Source organism: Thrips palmi, unplaced genomic scaffold (assembly GCF_012932325.1).
Source record: "Thrips palmi isolate BJ-2018 unplaced genomic scaffold, TpBJ-2018v1 HiC_scaffold_19, whole genome shotgun sequence".
NCBI lineage: Eukaryota > Metazoa > Arthropoda > Insecta > Thysanoptera > Thripidae > Thrips > Thrips palmi.
The window spans coordinates 12182020-12205758 of record NW_023144628.1 but is presented as its reverse complement, the minus strand read 5'-3'; the positions used below and the strand labels follow the sequence as shown (position 1 = coordinate 12205758).

The window sequence follows — 23739 nt, the reverse complement described above, 5'->3', positions numbered from 1 at the left end:
TGTTAGCACCGGAACACGCTCGAGAGCCCCTCCAGCTTTAACCCCTTGGAGGCACTGTGCGTGATTCGGAGGAGAGGGGCTGCGTACGTACGTGTGCGCTTGTGTGTGCGCGTGTGTGTGTGTGTGTGTGAGAGAGAGAGAGAGTGTGTGTTTTCGTGCGTGTGTGTGTGTGTGAGAGAGAGAGATAGTGTGTGTGAGAGAGAGAGAGTGTGTGTTTACGTGTGTGTGTGTGTGTGTGTGTGTGTGTGTGTGCGCGCGCTCGTACGAGAGGCCGCCGCGCATGCGCGATCCCGCCGCGTGATTTCGGTTTTGGCAACCGGATCACGGGAAGTGGATTCGTCTGTGGGGAACTGATTACCGCTGTACAAACGCCCCGCTGCCGCATCGCGATGACGCTGGTCTCGTCACCACGCCGTCAGTAGACTGCACCCCCTTCCCCCTCCCGCCCGCGGGACTCACCCCGGCTCGGCTTCTCCCCCGCGCCGCGCACGGATGCACTTTTTTCCGCCCGTCCGAAAACTTTGACGGCGGGGTCTCGCGTTCGCCTCCGGGGCACCGCGCGCCGCCCTTTTGTCCGATCACCGGTCTGTCCGCCTGTCCTGTCCGGCCGGCAGTCCGCACAGTGGGCCAGAAGACCGGCGCCGGCGGCCAAAACTCTAGACGCGTTTTGAGCTCCAGTGACGCTTAACAGGGCTCGAATCGAGCGTGTGACCCCACCAATGGATTTCTCTCCGAACGAGGAATCCATTGGTGGGGTCACACGTTCGGTTCGAGTCCCATTCAGCCACTCTGGAGCTCAAAACGCGTCTCGAGTTTTGACCGCCTCCAAGCGGTCGTCTGGCCCACTGTGGTCCGCCCGCCCATTCAGCGCCAGGAACAACGACGGCGACGTGGAACGCGCGCGCGAATTCGCGCCGAAATCGGCCCCTGTTTATTCGGACTCCACTCCCCTCCCCCTGGAGCCCCATCTCCGCATTGTGTGGCTCGCAGCGCTCCGCAGCGCTCCCTGCAGCCGAGAGGGCCGTGCCGCCAGCAGCGCCACCAGCGCCAGCGGCCCGCCCCGTGCAGCCCTCCATAATTCGAGCTCCTCATGCACGCCATGTGGGGCGGCACGGCGACGCGCGGGGCGGTGCAGGCTGAGATGCAAGGCACGGAACAAAGTGGAGGGGGAGGGGGCGACGCCGCCGCCCTGGTGTTAGGGTGCACGCGCTGCGGCCGAACACGTCGCCAGACCTGTCCTCCACATCCCACGCCCCGCCCCGCCCCGCCGTCATTCACTACATACATCATGAGCCTGCCCTTCGAGCACACTGTGCAGACAGTGCAGCGCCACCCAACGCCCACTTTTCCGCCACCCACACCAATAAATTGGTCGCCTGGCCACCAATGAGCGCGTCGCGCGTCGCCGCGGCGTGTTTTGCTTCGTTGTGTTGGAATCGGTTGGAATAATAGCGCGGCGGGGCGGCGAGTGGCGGGCCGCCTATACGTCGCGGTAACACAAACACACGGCACGGAGTTGGACGGAGTGTCAGCAGCACACCGCCGGCCGCCGCCGGCACACCGCATTAGACTTGGCGCCCACACTGTGCGGACCGTGGCGATGTGGCGCCGCGGGGCGCCGTGCTGTGGCGGTGGCTGCTGGCGGCGTGGCGCGGCAAGGCGGCTGGAGGCCTGCCGCCCCACACGCGTGATCGGCGGGACGGCCTATCCGCGCTTCGCGGGCGCTCCCCGCGCCACGCCTCGGCGCGCTGGCGCTACGCGCAGACATGACACGCCGGGGCTGGCCGGGGCCGCGCCGGGTTCCTAGAACCGGGAATAGGAGCCACAGAGGACGCATGCCAGGCCCCGCCTCGTGCCCCGCCACGCCGCTGTTGCGCGAGGTCGTGCCGAGCTGCCTTCTTGCCATCCCCGCCCCTTTATTATTTGCCCCCCACTTTGATTACTCGCACCTTCAAAGCGGCGCTCACACTGGCGTCGTGTGTGCCCCGGTCATCAAAACCGGATCCACCTCCCCCTCCCCCACCCCCAGCCCCGTGGGGAAAAAGCAGCAGCCTCAAACGAACCCCATCCCCCGTCGCCGTGCAGTCCGGGCCGGCCCCCCGCCCCCACGGCCCCCGCCCCCACGCCCCCCCCCTCCGGCCCCGCCCCCACGGCCCCCGCCCCCACGCCCCCCCCCCTCCGGCCCCGCCCCCACGGCCCCTCGGCCCCACGGCGCGTACTTTGCCGACTGAAAGATTGATACGGGGGCCGGGCACGCCGGGGCAGTCGGGGTGAAAGATTAAAACCAGAGGATTCGGCCGGTCCCTCCTCGTGCCCCTCGTCCTCCCTGCAGCCCCGGCACGTCATCCCGGGGACGTTAGGGCTGGCCTGCGCCGTGCCTGCACCGTGCCTGCACCGTGCCTGCACCGTGCCTGCGCCGTGCCTGCACCGTGCCTGCACCGGGACAGGGGGTGGAGAGGGACGGTGGCGGTAATCAACCCCTCCGTTGCACTGGATCGGCCGCTTGGAAGGTAGGCAAAACAAACACTGCAGTGTCCCCGTCAGTCGACAAAGAGCAACACTGTACCCCTTCTTTGCAAAAAAATCCTGGATTTTGCGCGCCTGCACCGGAACCAGGGACGAGGGGAAGGGCGGGGAAGGGCGGGGAAGAGGGGGAAGGGCGGGGAGGGGCAGGGAGGGGAAGGGCGGGGAAGAGCGGGGACGGGCGGGGAGGGGCGGGGAAGGGCGGGGAGGGGAGGGGAAGGGCGGGGAGGGGCGGCCAGCGCGAAGGGCAGGGAGGGAAAGGCTCGCGGAACAAGACACGGCCAATTACGTAACCCAATCGCCGAAGCCGGCCCGCGTCGGCCGCGCCTCCCCGAGTGGAGTGGCGTGGAGTGGCGGCAGTGGAGGCGCCTGAGCAGGTGACCGTCAAGGCGCCGCGCTCGCTGCTCTGCTCGCCACGTTGCCTCGCGACGCCGGTAATTGCTCCGCTCAGAAAAGGCAGTTCTCGCCAGTCCGTTTCCCGGAATATAAATTTGATTTTGCTCGGCTTCCTTTTTTTCTCTCGCTGCTGCTTTTGTGCACTGGCGTTGCACAGCCTGATTCCAGGAACTTCTCTCTGCAGTGCGCCAACTTGGTGCAGAGGCCGTTGCAAAAGGGGGGGGGGACCCAGCCTCGTCAACACGTATTTTGGATGTTTGGAAAGCTTTGCCCTTTCAAATTTGATCCAGGAAGCGGAAGAAGGGGATAACTCAATTTTGGTCATTTTTCAGGAGAAACAAAAAACTGTTAGCAGGGAAAACTAAAACAAAACAAATGAATGTTGCAGATGTTAATAATTTCAAAAAGCATTAGTAAAATTTTGGAAAAAAAATCAAAAGTGTAAGGTCACTCCGTAGAGGATTTCTGCGACTTATCACTTTCCGCTGAAATGGAGAACAGAGTCAGCTCACCTTATATTTCCTAAACCAAGAGGAATTTTGAGACAAGTCAAGTGGAACAATAGTCTGCATAAAGTGTATGTTACTCTGGTGTATTTTTTGGACTTAGCTCTTTTTTCCAAATTGAAATTTAAAATTAAGGGGGGGGTTAAGTTGAGTTGATTCTTTTTACACTAGATCCATAAAAACACAAGTTGAGTTATATCCTTTTGCCAATTTGTCAAACGGACTCATGTAGACTAAGGTTGAGTTATCTCCATTTTCCAATGAAATTTAGACTGTAAAAGGGGTTAAGTTGAGTTATACCCTTTTTCCATGTGGATTTTCTCCTAAACTGCTTGGAATTCAGTCAAATAATTTGGTGAAATGATGTAAACCATTCTAAGGTACAATAATAAAATAAAAACTCAATTTGGGGATAAGTCAAGTTATTCCCTTCTTCCGCTTCCTGGATCATTTATCGTTTTGTATTTCAGCCTATTCAATTGCTAAGTTAATGGGTTTGACAGGAGGTTACCTGACGGGTCACGGATTGTCGAGGCATCCGCTCGCTACTGATGGTCGTTATCGTCGGTAGGGTGCATGGGGCCGCGCTGCCCCGCCCCGCCACCCTGTTGTCGAGCTCCCCCTCCAAATTGTGGCCCTTCGCAGCCCTTGCTTGCCGCGAACGTCAGCAACAAGTGTGCGCGTAGGGCCTGGATGGGCCTGGATGAGGGGTGGGGTTGCCCAGCATCCTTCCCGACAAAGACAAGCGTCACTCCTAAATATTTAGAGTAGATTTATTTAATAAGGACAGGTCCTTACAGTGACCCCTTTCGATTTCCGCGCTTGATGGCTTGGCAGATTGCTTACCTAAGTAGATGTCCAAAAATAAAATATTAGGTCGGTCGAAGCCTTCTTGGCCGAGTAATAGGTAACTTTGTTTTTATTTCTGAAAAAAGCTGGGTATTTTGGGTATTTTTTATATGAGACGTAAATTTTGAGCCAGGTGGATGAAAATTTGTTTTCTGGTGCAAAATTAAATAAGGAACACGTTGGTGCCCTCGGAATTGATCTACGACCAATACTTTCGGAGATATCGGCCTCCAAAGTTGAAAAAAGGGGCCAAAATGAAGCAAAATACCCAAATCTTGGGATTTTGGCAACCATTAGACCTTTTGACACGATTCAACGCTCATTTTGTAGAAAAAAAGACGCGGAATCCAATGAGCATACGCGCAGGTCTGTACGACGAACCGTTCAGGAGATACGCGGCTCTAAAGATAGCCATTTTTCGTGGGGTGCCGAAAATGTTGTTTTTGCACCTTTTCAGACTGTTGAGCCCACAGTGACACGTATCCTTCCTTCGCGAAGTGCTCGGCTCAGGGGAAGGCGTTTCTTTGGCGAAACGCAGCAGCCCACTGACAGATTAGAGAGAAGGCGGGGCTACCTGAGGTGCTCAGGAAGAAAAACACTCCACAAATCAAAGAGTGTACATGGTGCGCTCTAACTGGAGCATGCCTGCAAGCACGCTCTAACTAGCGCATGCCTGCCAAGCATGCACTAACTAGTGCATGCATGCCATGTACACGCTAACTGAAGGAGACCTTTATTCCATAAGGGATAGGGAGTTTTTTGCATCAGGAAGCGTGTACATGGCATGTATGCAGTTAGTGCATGCTTGGCAGGCATGCGCTAGCTAGAGCGTGCTTGCAGGCATGCTCCAGTTAGAGCATACTATGTACACTCAATGATTTGTAGAGCACCACTGAGGGTGCCGTGGATGTGGGGAACCCACCATCCACGCAGTACACAAGCCCGTCCCGATTCAGCCCCGATGACATGTTTCCGGGCCAGAGCCCCGGCCGAGCCCGACTGGAGCCCCGACTGAGTTCCGATGGCCCGAGACCCGACCTAAGCCCGTTGAGCCCCAACCTGAGCCCCACTTGACCCCCGCGCCAAAAACAAAGTAGCAATTTGACCCAAAATCTTCAAAAGAACAGTTCAAACACAGAAGTTTTTTTGGCGTGGGGCCCAAGAGGGGCTCAAACCGGGCCCAGGTCGGGGCTCTGACCATCGGCGCTCGAGTCGGGCTCGGCCGGGGCTCACCTTCACTCCGACGAAGTCACGGTCCATAGGCCCCGACCCGGCTTAGACCCGGGCCGGAGCCGGTCGGGCCGGGCGACCCCCGGTCGCCCTATAGGAATCCGGCCAAGCCTTGGCTCAGCCCTGGGCGACCGGGGGTCGCCCGGCCCGACCGGCTCCGGCCCGGGTCCAAGCCGGGTCGGGGCCTATGGACCGCGACTTCGTCGGAGTGAAGGTGAGCCCCGGCCGAGCCCGACTCGAGCGCCGATGGTCAGAGCCCCGACCTGGGCCCGGTTTGAGCCCCTCTTGGGCCCCACGCCAAAAAAACTTCTGTGTTTGAACTGTTCTTTTGAAGATTTTGGGTCAAATTGCTACTTTGTTTTTGGCGCGGGGGTCAAGTGGGGCTCAGGTTGGGGCTCAACGGGCTCAGGTCGAGTCTCGGGCCATCGGAACTCAGTCGGGGCTCCAGTCGGGCTCGGCCGGGGCTCTGGCCCGGAAACATGTCATCGGGGCTGAATCGGGACGGGCTTATGTACTGCGTGGATGGTGGGTTCTCCACATCCACGGCACCCTCAGTGGTGTTTTTCTTCCTGAGCACCTCGGGTAGCCCCGCCTTCTCTCTAATCTGTCAGTGGGCTGCTGCGTTTCGCCAAAGAAACGCCTTCCCCTGAGCCGAGCACTTCGCGAAGGAAGGATACGTGTCACTGTGGGCTCAACAGTCTGAAAAGGTGCAAAAACAACATTTTCGGCACCCCACGAAAAATGGCTATCTTTAGAGCCGCGTATCTCCTGAACGGTTCGTCGTACAGACCTGCGCGTATGCTCATTGGATTCCGCGTCTTTTTTTCTACAAAATGAGCGTTGAATCGTGTCAAAAGGTCTAATGGTTGCCAAAATCCCAAGATTTGGGTATTTTGCTTCATTTTGGCCCCTTTTTTCAACTTTGGAGGCCGATATCTCCGAAAGTATTGGTCGTAGATCAATTCCGAGGGCACCAACGTGTTCCTTATTTAATTTTGCACCAGAAAACAAATTTTCATCCACCTGGCTCAAAATTTACGTCTCATATAAAAAATACCCAAAATACCCAGCTTTTTTCAGAAATAAAAACAAAGTTACCTATTACTCGGCCAAGAAGGCTTCGACCGACCTAATATTTTATTTTTGGACATCTACTTAGGTAAGCAATCTGCCAAGCCATCAAGCGCGGAAATCGAAAGGGGTCACTGTAAGGACCTGTCCTTATTAAATAAATCTACTCAATGCATGGCGCCACGCCGAGGGGGTGCTCGACCAGTGCAGCCAGCCAAGCAGGCAGGCAGGCTGGCAGGCAGGCAGGCAGGCACGCAGGCAGGCAGCCAGGCAAAGCAGGCTCAGGCGGTCGTCTTTGGGCGCTGGGAGTCCGAAACCGAAGTCGCTGGATCGTGCCGGCAGCAACGTAACGGTGGATCGTGGATAACGATCGCGCCACCATGGTCTTGGTCTTCGTCTTGTTTTTCCTTTGTGCGCCGCCACAATAATGAGGAAGGGGAGCGCGGCGTTCGGCGGCGTTCGTCTCGAGAGCAAAATGAATGCACACTGATTGGAGGCGGGGCGAGGCCACATCCACGGCGCGTGCAGCTGGCCTGACCGACCCTGACGCTGTTCTCCTGTTCCGATGCCGGGCGAGCGGCGGCACGGCGGCACTAGAGACCTAGAGGCTTACTATACCCCTCTATCTAGAACGGTTTGGAAGCTGTGACCGAAAAACCTTCTCTACACTCCAAATCCAGGGTGTCTAGAAACTATACGCCTTAGGCGTATGCCACAGAAATGGAACTGCCTTAAGGCGCCTTGATTCTACACGCCAAAGGCGTATACCCCATTGAGCACCTTTTGCAGATAGAAGTTAGCATGTGAGCACCATTGGTCGAAGGAAAGGTGCGTGCATTGTACACACCCTGGATCATAGGCACTGAGCTCAACAGGACTCTAGGTGCGTTGAATGCAAACACCGCCCTTGGCCGAGGCCATGCCTACCGAGGCCTTAAAGGGTGTTTACATTCTACGCACCTTGAGTCCTGTTGAGCTCAGAGCCTATGATCCAGGGTGTGTACAATGCACGCACCTTTCCTTCGACCAATGGTGTTCACATGCTAACTTCTATCTGCAAAAGGTGCTCAATGGGGTATACGCCTTTGGCGTGTAGAATCAAGGCGCCTTAAGGCAGTTCCATTTCTGTGGCATACGCCTAAGGCGTATAGTTTCTAGACACCCTGGATTTGGAGTGTAGCCGTTAAGTGCGTGCACCGCCATTTTGTCCGGAATATGAGAGAGCTCTCCGGCCGCGCGCGAGGAGTATGAGAAACTGTTGGTGCGCTTATCGGCGCCCGCGCTTCTCCGTCAGTCTCTAGGTCTCTGGGCGGCGCGTAGCGCGATCCCAGGAAGTAGAAATGGGGCTCATTTGGACGTCATTTTGACTTCGGGATGCACCGGGGCGGCCGCCACCGGCTGGTCGTGCCGCCTAAGGTTACCACGGCCTTACACTGAACGGACTGCCTGACGTTTGTACACGCTGTGCAGCTATCCGCTATCCCCCCCGAAAAGCATGCCCCATCCCTGCCTGCTCGGCCTGCTCCGGGCTGTCTTACAAGCCACGTCCACGCTACGTTTCAATTCAGTCTCAGGTCCCCCGCCGCCGGCCGCCGCGTGCCCGTGCCTTCCGTCTTCCTGATGACGGCGTCGGATTTCTATGCGGCCCACGTGCCGAGCCGAGCCGAGCCGCACCGAGCCGAGCCGAAGGCGCGTCGGGCCGAGCCGAGCCGCGCCGAGCCGAGCCGAGCCGAGCCGATTCCCCCAGCGGCTCACATATCACCCCATAACGCGGAGCACTTTGCCCCAGCCACAGTGATTATTCCCACACAAAGGGAGAAATGCGCTCCTCCCAGGGGCTTCGCCGTGGGCCCCGCCGAAGGCAGCCTCGACGCCGCCCGCCAAAATAATCAGCGAAAATGGAGTGTCGGTGGGTCATTACCAGGATTGTGCGCCGCGCGCCGCGCGCCTCGCGTGCCAGCTACCAGCGGGGCAGCGGGGGCGGGCGGATCTCCCATTCGCTCGGGGGCCGCGGGGGCTCGGGGGCGCGGCGGCGCGGCGGAGTGATGGCTTCTCCGCAGCCCCGGGCTACTCCCCCCTCCCCTCCCGCTCCCCCGGTCCGGAGACGGCGTTGGCGGCGTTGGCGGCCAAGGTCCGCACGAATGGGCTTCGTTAGCAGCGCCAGGAGCTGCACCGTGTACCTGCATCGGCCGTGCGCCCCAGGCGGCCTCAGGGCTCAGGGCGCCCCAGGCCCCGCCACTGCCACACTGTTGCGACGTTGTCGTTCCACAACCAGCTGGAGTGCCCCTTCATCACCACGGGTGGCAGCCGCGCGTGGGTGGTCTGGGCTGCGTTCCCGTCGGGACGCACCCTGGCGTGGCGGCGCGGCCTGGCCTTTCGGACACCGCTGCCTTCCCTGTTCCCTGTTCCCTGTCCCGGGGGTGAAGAGCCACACCTTGCCCTCCTTTGCAGTCGAGCGATGTCGCGGCGTGCACTCATCGCTCTGTCTCTCTCGCACCTGTATGGCACGCTCCATGAGTGCGAGAGAGACAGAGCAGGGGTATGAAACAGCCTAGGGAGCGCGTGAAGCTATGCTCCCCGCACGGGCCGGCGAGCCGCGCGCGCCCGACCGGCCTGCGCGGCGAAAGTAAATTAGACAGAACTTTGTCAAAACTGCATCAAATCGAACAAACGAGGACGGAAAAACATTCTACATTAAATTTCCCATCTTTGTAGCGTATTTGAAATCCGTTTCAGACACGAAAAACGCATGTATAATCGATTCAAAGTCAATTTTACCGGCTCTGGATAGCGGACCCAAAATGTCCGATTGATATTTAAAGTGCTTTCCGTCCATTTTAGGCACATACATGCAGCGAGCCGATTGTTTGCCACTATTTTCACGGTGCATTAGGCCAAACCGCATGTCAATCCGAGGTCTGTAGCGGAAACGGCGGCCCAAAACATATTTCAGTGATTTTGACCAAATTCGTATTTGTCAACTTTGGATGTTAAAATCGCATCTTTTAACAAGTTTTTATGTGTTATCTATGAGCCTAATGCACTCAGAATTTCATTATCTTTCTTCCTGCAGTGACCGTTTTGCAAACAGAGGACAAACTTTGTCAATCTCACCTCTCTATTAAAATACTCCAAACACGCCGAGAAGGTACAAGCAAACGGAAACGCTTAATGTGAGAAAAATATTGCTCTGATCGCAAATCTGATACCACCACGTTGAAGAGCAGACAATTTTACATTGCTTTGTCAAGTTTCATTACAATCAGTGCAACAGAAAGAACGTAGTACAAATAATTCGAAATACAAACGTTGCGGACGGCTGCCGAAGAGTTAGGTTAGGGAGCGCCGGTCTCGGCGGCGGTGCTCTACGCGGATCTGAAAGAATTTATTACAGTCTTCTTTCTGTCGCACTGATTGTAATGAAACTTGACAAAGCAATGTAAAATTGTCTGCTCTTCAACGTGGTGGTATCAGATTTGCGATCAGAGCAATATTTTTCTCACATTAAGCGTTTCCGTTTGCTTGTACCTTCTCGGCGTGTTTGGAGTATTTTAATAGAGAGGTGAGATTGACAAAGTTTGTCCTCTGTTTGCAAAACGGTCACTGCAGGAAGAAAGATAATGAAATTCTGAGTGCATTAGGCTCATAGATAACACATAAAAACTTGTTAAAAGATGCGATTTTAACATCCAAAGTTGACAAATACGAATTTGGTCAAAATCACTGAAATATGTTTTGGGCCGCCGTTTCCGCTACAGACCTCGGATTGACATGCGGTTTGGCCTAATGCACCGTGAAAATAGTGGCAAACAATCGGCTCGCTGCATGTATGTGCCTAAAATGGACGGAAAGCACTTTAAATATCAATCGGACATTTTGGGTCCGCTATCCAGAGCCGGTAAAATTGACTTTGAATCGATTATACATGCGTTTTTCGTGTCTGAAACGGATTTCAAATACGCTACAAAGATGGGAAATTTAATGTAGAATGTTTTTCCGTCCTCGTTTGTTCGATTTGATGCAGTTTTGACAAAGTTCTGTCTAATTTACTTTCGCCGCGCAGACCGGTCGGGCGCGCGCGGCTCGCCGGCCCGTGCGGGGAGCATAGCTTCACGCGCTCCCTAGGCTGTTTCATACCCCTGGACAGAGCTATTAGTGCGCGCCCCGGAATCTCTCGGCAGACGCCTGGCAGCGTGTCGGCGTGACTGTTGCAGGAAGGTGTCCTTGTCGGAGCCTGGCCAGCACGGCCAGCACGGCGCGGCCGAGCGGGTGGGCTGCTGCTGCTGCTGCCTGGTGCGGCACCGCGGCGGCCCCCTCGCCCCCCGCCACCCGCGCGCCGACAGCACGGCGCGGTGCTCGCGGTCGCCCAGCGGCATCGAAGACGTGGGCGACGCGTCCGCCACGGGGGACTTGGCGTCGCTGGGCGCGTCGCTGTCGGGGGGCTGCTTGGCCGGGCGGCCGCGGCCGCGGCGCTGGCACTGGCGCTGCATGGACCCCGGCACCGTGGCCGGCAAGCGGCTCTACCTCATGCAGATGCTCATCCTGCCCCTCATCCCCATCGCCGCCGTCATCGCGCAGAACTCCGTCATGCTGTACGACATGCGGCAGATCCTCACCAACGCCGAGCACCTCGGCACGCAGGTGCGCCATAAGAACCCGTGACTTTGCTTGGCGCTTCGCCTTGCTAGCAAGGCTTGTTGCTGTTTGACCTGACTGCCGCTGCTGCCCGGCACTGCCCGCAGATCGCCCTGACGGCCGGCGTGAGTCGCCTGCTTGTCGCCTTCCAGCGCGAGCGCGGCGAGATGGCCAACTACATCTTCAGCCGCGGGAACAGGTGAGGACCTGCTCTTTGTACGGACGGTATGTCATGTTGTGGAGTGCAAGCATGGCAGTTACCGGGCCCGAACGGCATAGGATCAGTTGTGGTCTAGCCTTTCAAGTTCAAGTTCAAGCAAGGGGCGATGCGGGGCGTGAATGGCCGGGCCGCGCCCTGCTGCTGCAACACGTGAAACACATCGTCTATTCGCAGGACGGACCTGACGATGGTGTTCGACTTGACGGACGAGGTCATCAGGTCGACGCCGACCGCGGAGTGGCATGGGATGTTCAACCGCGACAAGGCCTTCGACGACCACCTCTCCAGAATCAGGTGCGTGGCCGCGGGTCCTTTCGTCGAGGTCGTCGCGGAGCTTGCGCAACCACATGTTACGTAACGCGTAGCGCGCCTCTGTCTCTGTCGCACTCATTGCGCATCCGCGGCGGGTGACAAGGACAGAGCCCTAAAATAGCGTCACGTAACATGTGGACGGCGCCTAATTGGGTGGCGGAAAAGCGAGCCAGCCGAACGCGGCCTGTGATTGGCCGAACGGATACACCCGATCCGAAACTATACGTCATCGGAGTGCCCTCGCCGGCCTTGCTGTGTGTTGTTGTTTGCTGCTTTCGTCCTTGCTGCCATTGTTTGAGATGCCAATACTGTACAGCGGGTGGAACGGAGTAGGACCCTTGTAGAACTCGAGAGAAAGAAGAGGAAAAAACAAAAAGCACCCGGAGGCAGCTGGTCTGGTGGAGGAGTGTTAGTTTTAAAAGTTAGGCTTCCTGGGGAGTGAAGATTACTCAACAAGTTTGCGGGTTTAAAGTTTCTCTTCTGGTGGTTTGGCCCCCGCTCGCCCCGCTCGCCCTGCTCCTCCCCGTGTCCGTCAAGTCTTCGGGCGGTACCCCTAATGACGGCGCTGCACGCGTGACGCCTGGAGCGCAGGCGGCCAAGGCAGCACCGCCGGCTTCGTTTTGTTAAAAGAACCAAGAACAACGGCCGATTTTCGAAGCCAGCGGACCGCGTGGACCGGGATGAAGCCCCGCTGTACACTCTTACACTTTTTCCCTTTCTTTACCCGCCTTTTAGGGGCGGAAGGAAACACGCCTGCTCCTCTGGGAACGCCTCTCCTCTTCGAGGACCGCGCCGCGCGCCCGTTCCCGCCAAAACAATGCCCCAGTCCACCCCGGGCGGGACAGTAAGATTTCCTTTCAATAAGGCCTCTCGGGAGGGAACTTCTTTTTAAATTACACGCCCGGGTTGCGTTTTCGTGTAACTTTTGCCACTAACGCCAAACAGCCTCTGAGTGCGCCGGCCCGCGATGGACGTGTTTTTGGCCGACCAATAAGCGGGCCTGGTTTTCCTCATCCTTGCCGGCCCAGATAATCCCGCCATTAAACTGGGATCCAAGTCGGGACTCGAGTCGAGCCTCTTGTCAGATGAACGCGCTAATGAAGCGGACAAAGCGGACAGCTGACTGACTCCGAGAGTCGGTCTCGTCGCTCTGTCTCTCTCGCACTCACGGGTCGTCCCCAACAGGTGCGGGAGAGACAGAGCGGCGAAAACGACTCTCGGAATCAGTCTGCAGGGCGGCCGATAACGCGGAGGACGCGACGCGACGCGGCGGAGGGTCCGAAGGAGTCCTGCATCCCTCGCCGAGCCCTTCTTCGATCCCCTCCGTCCCTTGGCCGACGCGTCGCGACGTGTCGCCGCTGGATTAGCACTGAATCCTGTTGTAAGTTGGTAGTTCTGGAGTGACCCGATCTCTGCCTTGTAGCAACCATGCTTGTCTATAAAAGCCCATGTAACCATGTCTCGCCAGTCAGTCTGAAATACAGATCTCTGAGTATATTTTATCACGAGTACTTCTAGTTAGTAGCCCTAACTTCTACAACATGGCGCAGTCATGACGGACCGTGTGGGAAGTCATCAGTGAAGTGTCAGTGCCGTGAACTCAGTGAAATCGTCTCCGAAGTGTGTGCTAACCTCTCTCAGCAAGCATGACGCACAACGCCAACTTGCCGTCTCAACTAGTGCTAGAAGGAAATGTGAATCAAAATTGGAAGAGATTCCTGACGCACTTTGAGATCTACGTCGGAGCATGTGGCCGAGAATTGCCCAAAGCAGAAATCGACAAGTTGGAGGGCCCCGCCAAGAAAGCCTATTACAACGGTTTGGGCAAGCTACTGTTGAACATTGCTGGAGAAGAAGCTACAAATTTAGCTGCAACATTTGGCTTGGAAGCAGATGATAAGTATGATTACCTCCAGCTAGTAGCCCAATTTGACGCTTACGCCAAGATAGAGGTGAATGACACCTATGAACGATTCGTCTTCAACAGCTGTGTGCAACAAGAGGGAGAAACTTTTGACCACTTTGTGACGGAACTTAGGAAGAAAGCGAAGAACTGTGGCTTTGGAGATCGTGAGAAGGACTTCATTAGGGACCGAATTGTTGTTGGTATTAGAAACAAGAAAGTGCAAGAGGCCCTGTTCAGAGTCACTCCTCTCACATTAGAGAAAGCCATCACTGACTGTCGCGCTGCTGAACAAAGTAGACTGTACTCAAAGGAACTGCAAAACCATAGCAATCCAGCTGCTTCTAGTGTTTCCACTGATGCCATCAAGCATGTGACAAAGAAGAAATGGAACAATCAAAAGAAGAATAACAACTATAACAGCAACAAAAGTGAAAAAGACTTTAAGTGCAGTAAGTGCGGCTATAAACATGAATATGGTAAATGCCCAGCATATGGGAAACAGTGCATAAAATGTAAGGAAATTGGACATTTTAGAAGTAGGTGTCCAGAAAAGAAGAATAAGACTGACTCCATTGAAACAAAGAAACAAGAAGAAGTGAAAACTGATAGTTATGATGTATACTTCACTGACTCAATCCAAGTGCAAGATGCAGGAAAATACCCAAAAGTGTACAGACAGAAGATACGTGTTGAAGACAAAGTGATTGATTTCAAACTTGACCCTGGAGCTTCAAGGTCTGTACTACCTGTTGAACTCTTTAGAGAACTGAAGACTGTCAAGAAACTGAAGAAGTCAAATGTGGTTATTCAACCGTATGGCAAGAACACTCCATCTATATCTGATGTTTACGCAGTTGACTTGATATGTACTGTTGGTGGTCTTAGAGGAGTTGTCAACTTCTTAGTGTCCGAAGATGCAAACACACCGTTATTTAGTTGTGCTGACTGTGAGAGGTTTGGGCTGATCAAGAGAATTGAAGTGTCTGTAGATGAAATGACTGATGAGCAGACAGCCTTCATTCAAGCCAATGAAGATGTGTTCACTGGTTTGGGAAAATTCCCTGGCACACATCCAGTGTTAACGAAGCCTGAAGCCGAGCAAGTCATTCGCCCTGCACTTCGGAAACCAACTTCAGTAGCGGAGAAGCTCAAGCCGTGCTTGGACAACCTAGTCCAACGTGAAATCATCTCGAAGGTGGATCACCTGACACCAGAGTGCTGGGTATGCGGCTGGACCCAGACAGAATCCGAGACCTGGAAAGCCTGGAGATCCCCAGCAACAGGGACCAGCTGGAAAGCATCCTGGGAGATCCACCGGCTTGGTTCGAGAACTCTTCAGCGTCTCCGGCTGAAACTACTCAAGTATCGACTCACTGTGGACCACATCCCTGGAAAACAAATGTTCATCGCTGACCCTCTCTCAAGATCCTTCAACAAGGACCCAGTAGCAGATGACCCAACGATGGAAGAGGTCGTGCACAGCTTCACGACTAGTCTGCCAATCTCAGCTGCCCTACAGCAAGATCTTGTGAATCTTACTGCTGAGGACCCAACCCTGCGGAAGTTGCATCAGCATGTAGTCACAGGTTGGCCAAGTAAGACGACACAAGTTTCCGATGAGGTTGTTCCGTATTTCAAGATCAGGGATGATCTTTTCTATGAAGATGGTCTGATGTACTATAACCAGAATGGTGATGTTCGTATCATAGTTCCTGCAAGAATGAGAAGAAAAATCTTGGAGTTAATCCACAAAGGACATATGGGTGTTGCGAAATGCAAGTCTCGAGCCCAACAAGTGTTCTATTGGCCCTTGATGATGCAGCATGTTGCTGACTTTGTAGAAGCTTGCGCTGTTTGTGCAAAATTTAGACCAATGAACACCAAGATGCCTTTGATCCCACACCCGCCCCCTACTAATCCATGGGAGCAAGTATCAATTGATATTGCTTCATGTCAAGGTCGTGATTACCTTGTGAGTTATGATTCTTTCAGCAAGTGGCTGGAAATTGCTAAGATCAGCTCAAAATCTGCCTCCGCTGTCATCAATGCACTGAAAGATGCCTTCTGCGTGAATGGGAACCCCGAAGTGATTTTTGCTGACAATAATCCCTTTGATTCTTTGGAGTTTCGCCAGTTTGCCAAGGAAAACAGCATTGAAGTGATCACCTCGTCGCCCCACTTTCCTAGAAGCAACGGACGGGCAGAGAAAGGAGTTGCTATCGCCAAAGGAATCCTGAAGAAAAGCCAAGAAGAGCGCAGTGACTACAGGGACTCTCTGAAAGAGTACAGAAACACTGTGATTCCTGCGATGGGAGCCTCACCAGCGCAACTGTTGAACAGCAGACAGCTGCGAACAGCCCTCCCTATCTCAAAGAAGCAGAGGAAACCAAGCGTTCAGACTGGAGTTCATCAAAAACTCAGACAACAAATGCAGCGTACAGAAGCTTGGTACAACAAGAATGCCCGAGGTAGCTTGAGCGAGCTGAAACCAGGTGACAAGGTCTACGTCAAGACCAACAGCAAGGAGAACTGGACTCCTGGAGTGGTGAAGATCAAACTCCCTTATCCTAGATCTTATCTAGTCACAACAGCCGGAAGTGACGTCAGGAGAACACGAGAACATCTGCGTCCTGACCTGGGGAAAGGACTTGGCGAAGACTGTGATTTTGACTATGATTTCACAGAACAGACAGAACAGATCCCAGTTCGTGTCGACACCCAGAAGGAGCCTGAGCAAGCACAGCCTGAGCAAGCACCTGAACGCAAGAAGCCTCCTCCTAAGAAGCCGAAGAAGACTCCCGAGATTCCCCCAGCAGAGCCAGAATATCAGTTGATAGTTCCGGACTGGCTCCACAATCCTTACTATGTGACCCTAGGTGGACGAACAACGTCAATCCTAAAGAAGAAGCACTAGGCTTCAGTAATTGTGATGTCTTGTCATGTAAATCAGTGATCACTGTAAAATCTGTCCCCCTTTTCCCTTTGTCTCTAATCAGGTACCTGACTATTTGGCCAATTAGTTTAAGTTAGCAATATTTAGTTGTAATGGTGCACCAACCCTTGTTCAATTGTAAAGTGTCTTGTGTTTAGTTGTAACTTGCCTATGCAATCATGTAATTTTGTCATGTGGTAATATTGTATGTTGTAAATCATGTGCAAACATTGCACTTGTATCTAGTGTTGTCATCATTGTGTATTGTAACTTTGTAATGTAGGTTTATGTTAAATAAATGGTAATTTTTTTAGAGTCTCCATTTTGTAGTGTAACGCTATCTTGCGATGTATTTTATTTTGTTATGTCATGTAATGTATTGTAATTAACTTTGCTTATCTTATGTATCTTCATTTCGTGTTGTGATCTTTTAAAGTTTAATGTATTATTATTATTGTAACTCCATTTTAAATGAGGGAGATGTTGTAAGTTGGTAGTTCTGGAGTGACCCGATCTCTGCCTTGTAGCAACCATGCTTGTCTATAAAAGCCCATGTAACCATGTCTCGCCAGTCAGTCTGAAATACAGATCTCTGAGTATATTTTATCACGAGTACTTCTAGTTAGTAGCCCTAACTTCTACAACAAATCCCGAATTTTGAGTCTCGGCTCACGCAAATGATTGCCCCCAGGATATCTGGTATCGACCGGCCGCGGCTGATAAGCTTCGCTTTCCCCGCCAGGAGGCAGACGCCCCGGCGGCCTTGGCGGCCACTGGCTGGGGGCCTCTGCTTCGCCGCGCTCACCGCGCTCCGCCGCGCACCGCCTGCGGGGGGCCTGCTGGCTGCGGGCCCGGGGCCGCGGGACGCCGGGAGGGTTGGCTCATGGCTGGCGCGGTGCTTCGCGATGCTGGCTGCCAGCCTCGGCGGGGCCGCGGGACGCCGGGAGGGCTGGCTCATGGCTGGCGGGGTGCTTCGCGATGCTGGCTGCCAGCCTCGGCGGGGCCGCGGGACGCCGGGAGGGCTGGCTCATGGCTGGCGCGGTGCTTCGCGATGCTGGCTGCCAGCCTCGGCGGGGCCGCGGGACGCCGGGAGGGTTGGCTCATGGCTGGCGCGGTGCTTCGCGATGCTGGCTGCCAGCCTCGGCGGGGCCGCGGGACGCCGGGAGGGCTGGCTCATGGCTGGCGCGGTGCTTCGCGATGCTGGCTGCCAGCCTCGGCGGGGACCGCGCACCGCGCCGCTCTTTCTTGATCGGATGACTGAATATGTTGTCACCTCTCATAACCAATGCTTTTATTGCTTCGGCTCACAGTTCAAAACGAGAAGGACTAGTTGCCACAGCGTAAGTCAGAAAACAACTTGCCCAATGATGCATGTCTTGGCGTCTTGGCCGACCGGCATAGCAATTTAGAGAACGTCCGTTGCTGATCGTTCGTGGAAAAATTGGTAGCAGAACGACTTGCCATGGTTTCGTGGATCGATCGAGGCACCGGACGCCACATTTCAGTCACTAATTTAGAATTTGGACTTCTCCTAGTGCATGTTGGTTTGCTTACTCTACAAACTGAAGTGTGTATTCAGTATGCATCTACAGATGCATACTCATAAGTACACACCTACAGATGCATACCTAGCTGAGTACACATCTACAGATGCATACCTGTTAAGTATGCATCTGTAGGTGCATACTTGGCAAGTATGCATTAGGAGGTGTGTACTTGTCACCATATAAATGCCCAGTATCAAGTATACACATCTTCAGATGCATACTTGGCTGAGTACACATCTACAGATGCATACCTGTTAAGTATGCATCTGTAGGTGTGTACTCAGCCAAGTATGCATCTGTAGATGTGTACTCAGCTAGGTATGCATCTGTAGGTGTGTACTTATGAGTATGCATCTGTAGATGCATACTGAGTACACACTTCAGTTTGTAGAGTACTGTCTGCTTACTCTGGTCCATTGGTGCCTCTCACAGCTCAAAGAGTGTGTCATTGTGTCACTGTTCTTTGTGGTAACAAAGAACACAGCTTTCACCGCGTGTAAGTGCATCTGTGTGACACGCTCATTGCATGTGCATGCGTGTGTGTTTGTGTGTGCGTGGTTCTTGTTTCTAATCACCGCATTTCGCTTCGCAGGAAGAACGTCACTCGGAGCGCGTCGGCCGCCCTCTACGAGATGGGCTACTACAACAAGATGAACCTCTTCATCCTGGACAAACTCTCGCAGCGGATTAGCGAGACCAGAACTTCCGGGTCCTGGAGGCAAGTCCGCAGAGCAGTGCGCAGACCGTGGCCTCGGCCGCCTCGGCCCCGCGGGGCAGCATGGCGCCACGGCGCATTCCCAGACGCCGAGCCGGGACCTCTATTTTCCCGATTCTGTGCGTTCTTTGCTCACCGGCCGTCCGGCAGCCCGCAGGGGAAATTCTCAGATTCAATAACATTATTTTTGTAGCAGGGTCGGGCCGGGGGACTGCGCGGCCCGTGGCCCGCGGCCGGGCCTCATATTAAGTCCATCGCCCAGGGCGGGCCCTGCGGGCAGTCAGGCGGACGGTCGCCGAGTCCGGCAAACAGACCGGCGACATGATCGCGGATCGGATCGCGAGCAAACACAACCAACGCGCTCGCCACACTTGGCCCTTTTTTCCGCAGGCTCCTCATCGCCTACAAGAACCTCCTGCGCGCGGCCGAGCACACCTCCATCTCCATGGTGTTCGGGCTGCACTACTTCGGGCTGGGCGCGCTGCCGGGGCGCTGCTTCTCGCGGTGGGCGCGCCACGACGCGCTGTCCCTCTCGCACCTGCAGTCCGCCAAGCTGTTCTCGCCCGGCCTGGAGCGGCGCCTCGGCCGCTTCGACGCGGACAACGGCAACCTGGCCGCGGACATCGTGCGGTGGTGAGTGTCTGGCCATGCCGCGCTGGAGCAGGGGCGGCTGGGGGCGCGCCGCGCCGCACAGTGGGCCAGAAGACCGGTGGAGGCGGCCGAAACTCTAGACGCATTTTGAGCTCTAGAGTCGCTAAATGGGACTCGAACCGAACATGCTCTCCGGACGAGCAATCCATTGGTGGGGTCACACTTTCGGTTCGAGTCCTGTTTCGCAACCCTGCTGCTCAAAACGCGTCTAGAGTTTTGGCCGCCTCCACCGGTCTTCTGGCCCACTCCAAGTATTTGAATGGCGCTCCCTCGCGGCGCCCCACCCAATATCACGCCCCGCTGCCTTATTGACACGCCCCCTCCACAAAAACAGCCAAAAAGGGTCCCGCGGGGCGAGCCGAGTAATTAGGGCCTCCGCGGCGCGGTCAAGCGGCTAGCTTAGGGGACGCCCCGCCCCGCCCCGCCCCGCCGCACCTCCGGGTTTATGTCGGCCGCTTGCTTTCCAGGCGCGAGCAGATCGACACCAACCTGTCGCGGCCGCCCGAGCTGGCCATCGCCAGGGAGTACTACACCAGCATGACCATGTATTTGACGGAGCTGCGCCAATGCCAGAGTTTGCTGCGCGCCAACATTTCGTGAGTCTCTCGAGCCCAGCGGCATGCCAGCGGCCAGCGAAAAATATCTCTAAACATGACGCTTTTCTTTTTTCTTTATTTTTTTGTCGAGTTTTCCGCGTTGGCGCTGGCCACGCTGGCGCTGGCCACGCTGGCGCTGGCCTTTCAGCCTTTTTCCGGCGGCTTTATGCTTCCGCCTGATTGGCTTGGATCTTTAATGAGGAATTAGAGGGATCTCTGATTGGCACCCCGCCGTGCCCCCGCTGTGTCCGCAGGGCCGAGGTGGTGAGCACGGTCCAGGTGGCGAGCAGGGACTTGTTGGTGGCGGCGGGGCTCCTCGCCACGGCCCTCGTCATGTCGCCCTGCATCGTGCTGCTCGTGTGCAACGCCACCAAGATCGTGCAGGTGACAAACTGGAAAGGGTCTTTGTTTGACAACAAAAATCGAAGACTTTGCACTGTAAAAAATTCCGTACTTTTGTACGGAAATGGTACAGAAAAATATAGTACGGAGGTACGGAGAAAAGTACTGAACGTTCCGTACTTGCTCCATGTAAATGGGTACGGAAAAAGAGTACGGAACGTTCCGTAGTTGGCAAGTACGGACGGTCCAGGCAAATTATTGACCAGACATGTTCCGTACTTTTTCCGTACTTTTTCCTCACAGTGTGCCGCGCCTTTACACGACACTTGGTTGGCAGCAATTCGCCTGCACGCTGGCGCGGCGCACCAACGCGCTCCGCAACGAGAAGAAGAAGTGCGACAGGCTGCTGTTCCAGATGCTGCCGCCCCCGGTGGTCAAGCAGCTCAAGCAGGACCGGCAGGTGAGCAGGAGAAGGTTTTTAGCCAGCGCTGCGTCTGGCTTCGGCCGGCTTGGGCGCGACGGCTCCCTGCTCGTCACCTCCAGCGCCAGCTCAAAACCTTCTCTTGCCGCCGTGAATCCAGTTCCGAGCCCGCCCCTCTGTGTCTGACAGGTGCCGGCCGAGAACTTCGACTCGGTGACCATCTTCTTCAGCGACATCGTCGGCTTCACGCAGCTGTCCGCCGTGTCCTCCCCCATGCAGATCGTCACCATGCTCAACACGCTGTACCGACTGTTCGACTCGCGCATCAAGAAGTACGACGTCTACAAGGTGGAGACCATCGGGGACGCGTACATGGTGGTGTCCGGGCTGCCGCAGAGGAATGGTGCGTACCGGCGCCCTTTTGACCATGGGGCGCCCCACGCGTGCCCAGATCGGCCCCACCCAGGGGCGGGAGTCCGGTCAAAGGTCTCGCCGGTCTCGGGCGTTTTGAACCGCCCTTAAATGTGTCGGACTTCCCTCCAGGATGAGGCACTCTCTGTTGCAGACAACAGGCACGCGGGCGAGATCGCCACCATGTCGCTGGACCTGCTCAAGGGCATCCGGCCGTACGTGGTGCCGCACCGGCCCGACGAGCACGTCCGGATGCGCATGGGCGTCAACACGGGGCCGTGCGTGGCGGGCGTCGTGGGGCTCACCATGCCGCGCTACTGCCTCTTCGGGGACACCATCAACACGGCCTCGCGCATGGAGAGCACCGGCGAGCGTGAGCACTTGGCACTTGATGGAACAGCTCGCCCCGCGCTGAAAGGGACTCACATTAATTTTGCGTCGCTCCTGCAGCCATGCGGATCCACATCACGGAACAGACGAAGCAGTGCCTGGACCAGCTGGGCGGCTACGTCGTGGAGCTGCGGGGCCAGCTGGAGATCAAGGCGAGTGTGCGTGCACTGTTGCGGGCCTCGCTGCCGAGTGGAAGGGAGACTGAGGCTTTCCGTCTGGCTTGTGCGCAGGGCAAGGGCGTCATGAACACGTACTGGCTGACGGACAAGGACGGCGGCGTGGGCCTCGACGACGGCTCGCCCACCGGGACCTACCCGCAGGTGGCTGCCGAACCCCCCGACGTGGTCCCGGAGTTCATCAACCTGCTCCTGGGGTCCATCGACTCGGACGAAGCGGACCTGGGCCTCGACTCCAGTTGAGCAGAGGGGCGCATGCACCCGCGAACATCGTTTGTTGTACACCGTGCGTAATCATTCCATTCCATTCAGTATTAGAAGTGCCCACTGGTTGTAAATGGCTGTAGATTGTTAATGTAAATATTATCCCTACCCTGATTGTATCAATGACCAATAAAGGAGTAAGAAATCTTTTTCTTTTTTAGAAAATTTCAGAAAATTTGTACATATATATTTATTTTATGGTATCATGATTGTACATTAGAATGGAGGTCACACAGAATTGGAAAATGAAACTGCATACTTAGGGGGGGGAAAGAGCCTCTCTCTTTGATTTCAAGTAAGGACCTTCAATACTGAGAGATTAAATCATATAAATTATAACAGATAGTAAACAATAAAAATGTTCAAGCAAGAGAGGGAGATTCTGACAAACTGCCAGATTGTGCTTTGTTGATTTCTTCTTTGAATTTTGCTATAGTTTCCTTGGCAATTTTTAATTTTTCTTTTACATCTGCAATATCTTTCTTTATTTTTGTTTTTGCAGTCAAAATATTTTGAAGAGACTTTACCTTTTTCTCGTCAACTGAAATTAAATTAATTGTTAGAGAGCATTCAGAAATTCACATTCAACTTGAGGATATATTGAAAATGGACTTACAGTCAGTCTCATGCTTGTAAGGACCCATGGTCAGAGGAGGAGCACTATTCAATAAATGTTGCATGTATTGGGTTGGGTCTTGGAAAACCACTTCCTCATAAAACTCAGAAACCAAAGTCTTCTTGGTCAGAGCCATGTCTGCAGCTTGATGGAATAGTTTCAAGACGTGATATAATGTTACCTGGAAGAACACAATAAGATAAATATGAACTTCAACAAATCGGAAATGAGACGAGTCATAATTTTATTTCATCAACTTACTGGTCGTTCATTAGGATCGTGAAAGTATATTTTGATGACAATTTCAAACTCGCCCCATCCTGTCTCTGTGACTTCGTATGGAGGTTTGTTGTGCACTCGATTTGGATTTGCATAACTGTCGTGCAATTTAAAGTGGACCTTCTTCACATACGTCGACATATCTTCGTTTTGGAATGGCTTGACGTAAACAGTCCATTGATGAGTATGGCCATCTTCCTCGCGCTTTTTTCCAAAATGACGAGCTACGTTGCCATATATGATCGGTTTGACAATGGTTACTCCCTACAAGAGAAATAAATAGGTTAGGTTTTAGTAAACATAGGAAAAAAAATGTCTAAGCTTGTCTTCAGATGTATGACAGTTGAGTTGAATTGTCACAAACATGAAGATCACTTCATATGGACAGAAATGTCCGCAATAAAAGGCAAATAAATTAAGGAAAATTGAGTTTTCTCTGTACCTTTAGCCTCCCACCGGCGTCTGGTCCATATTCTGGAGGCACTGCTGCCGCGGCCATGGTGTAGTTACAGAAATGTTAAACTATTATTTAATTATTTTAAAGCAAATTTTATTTTATACAAAACACACAACAGAAAAATGAGATTATAAAAAACTGGCTATCAGTAAATGTACAGTGTACACAGCAAACACAAACAAAACACACCGAAGTCGGGTAGAGATTGTGACACCGGTCCGGACGTCTTCTGCCGAGGCGGGAAAACTTTGTTCCGGTGTCACAATCTCTACCCGACTTCGGTGTGTTTCGTTT

At 54.3% G+C, this 23739-nt stretch overlaps 4 protein-coding genes across 4 annotated transcripts; 3 read left to right on the top strand and 1 right to left on the bottom strand.

Moving 5' to 3' along the window:
- The first annotated feature begins 11063 nt into the window (after positions 1-11063).
- On the top strand, positions 11064-19479 carry LOC117646347. Its single transcript, XM_034387227.1, has 6 exons — positions 11064-11216; positions 11318-11409; positions 11605-11724; positions 17891-17920; positions 18720-18845; positions 19233-19479. Exons 1-6 carry the CDS (start codon positions 11064-11066, stop codon positions 19477-19479), a joined length of 768 nt encoding a protein of 255 aa, XP_034243118.1.
- LOC117646259 lies at positions 13126-17253 on the top strand. Its single transcript, XM_034387095.1, has one exon. The coding sequence runs from the start codon at positions 13389-13391 to the stop codon at positions 16560-16562; it is 3174 nt and encodes a 1057-aa protein (XP_034242986.1). The 5' UTR covers positions 13126-13388; the 3' UTR covers positions 16563-17253.
- Positions 19401-22292, top strand: LOC117646257 (atrial natriuretic peptide receptor 2-like). The gene is made up of 8 exons (XM_034387093.1): positions 19401-19475; positions 19961-20089; positions 20344-20473; positions 20769-20891; positions 21042-21255; positions 21418-21636; positions 21714-21805; positions 21884-22292. Exons 2-8 carry the CDS (start codon positions 20031-20033, stop codon positions 22070-22072), a joined length of 1026 nt encoding a protein of 341 aa, XP_034242984.1. The 5' UTR covers positions 19401-19475; positions 19961-20030; the 3' UTR covers positions 22073-22292.
- On the bottom strand, positions 22266-23652 carry LOC117646258 (YEATS domain-containing protein 4). The gene is made up of 4 exons (XM_034387094.1): positions 23431-23652; positions 22971-23252; positions 22710-22890; positions 22266-22634 (listed from the first exon to the last, which is right to left on the bottom strand). The coding sequence occupies exons 1-4, from the start codon at positions 23485-23487 to the stop codon at positions 22456-22458; spliced, it is 699 nt and encodes a 232-aa protein (XP_034242985.1). The 5' UTR covers positions 23488-23652; the 3' UTR covers positions 22266-22455.
- Between the last annotated feature and the right edge of the window lie 87 nt (positions 23653-23739).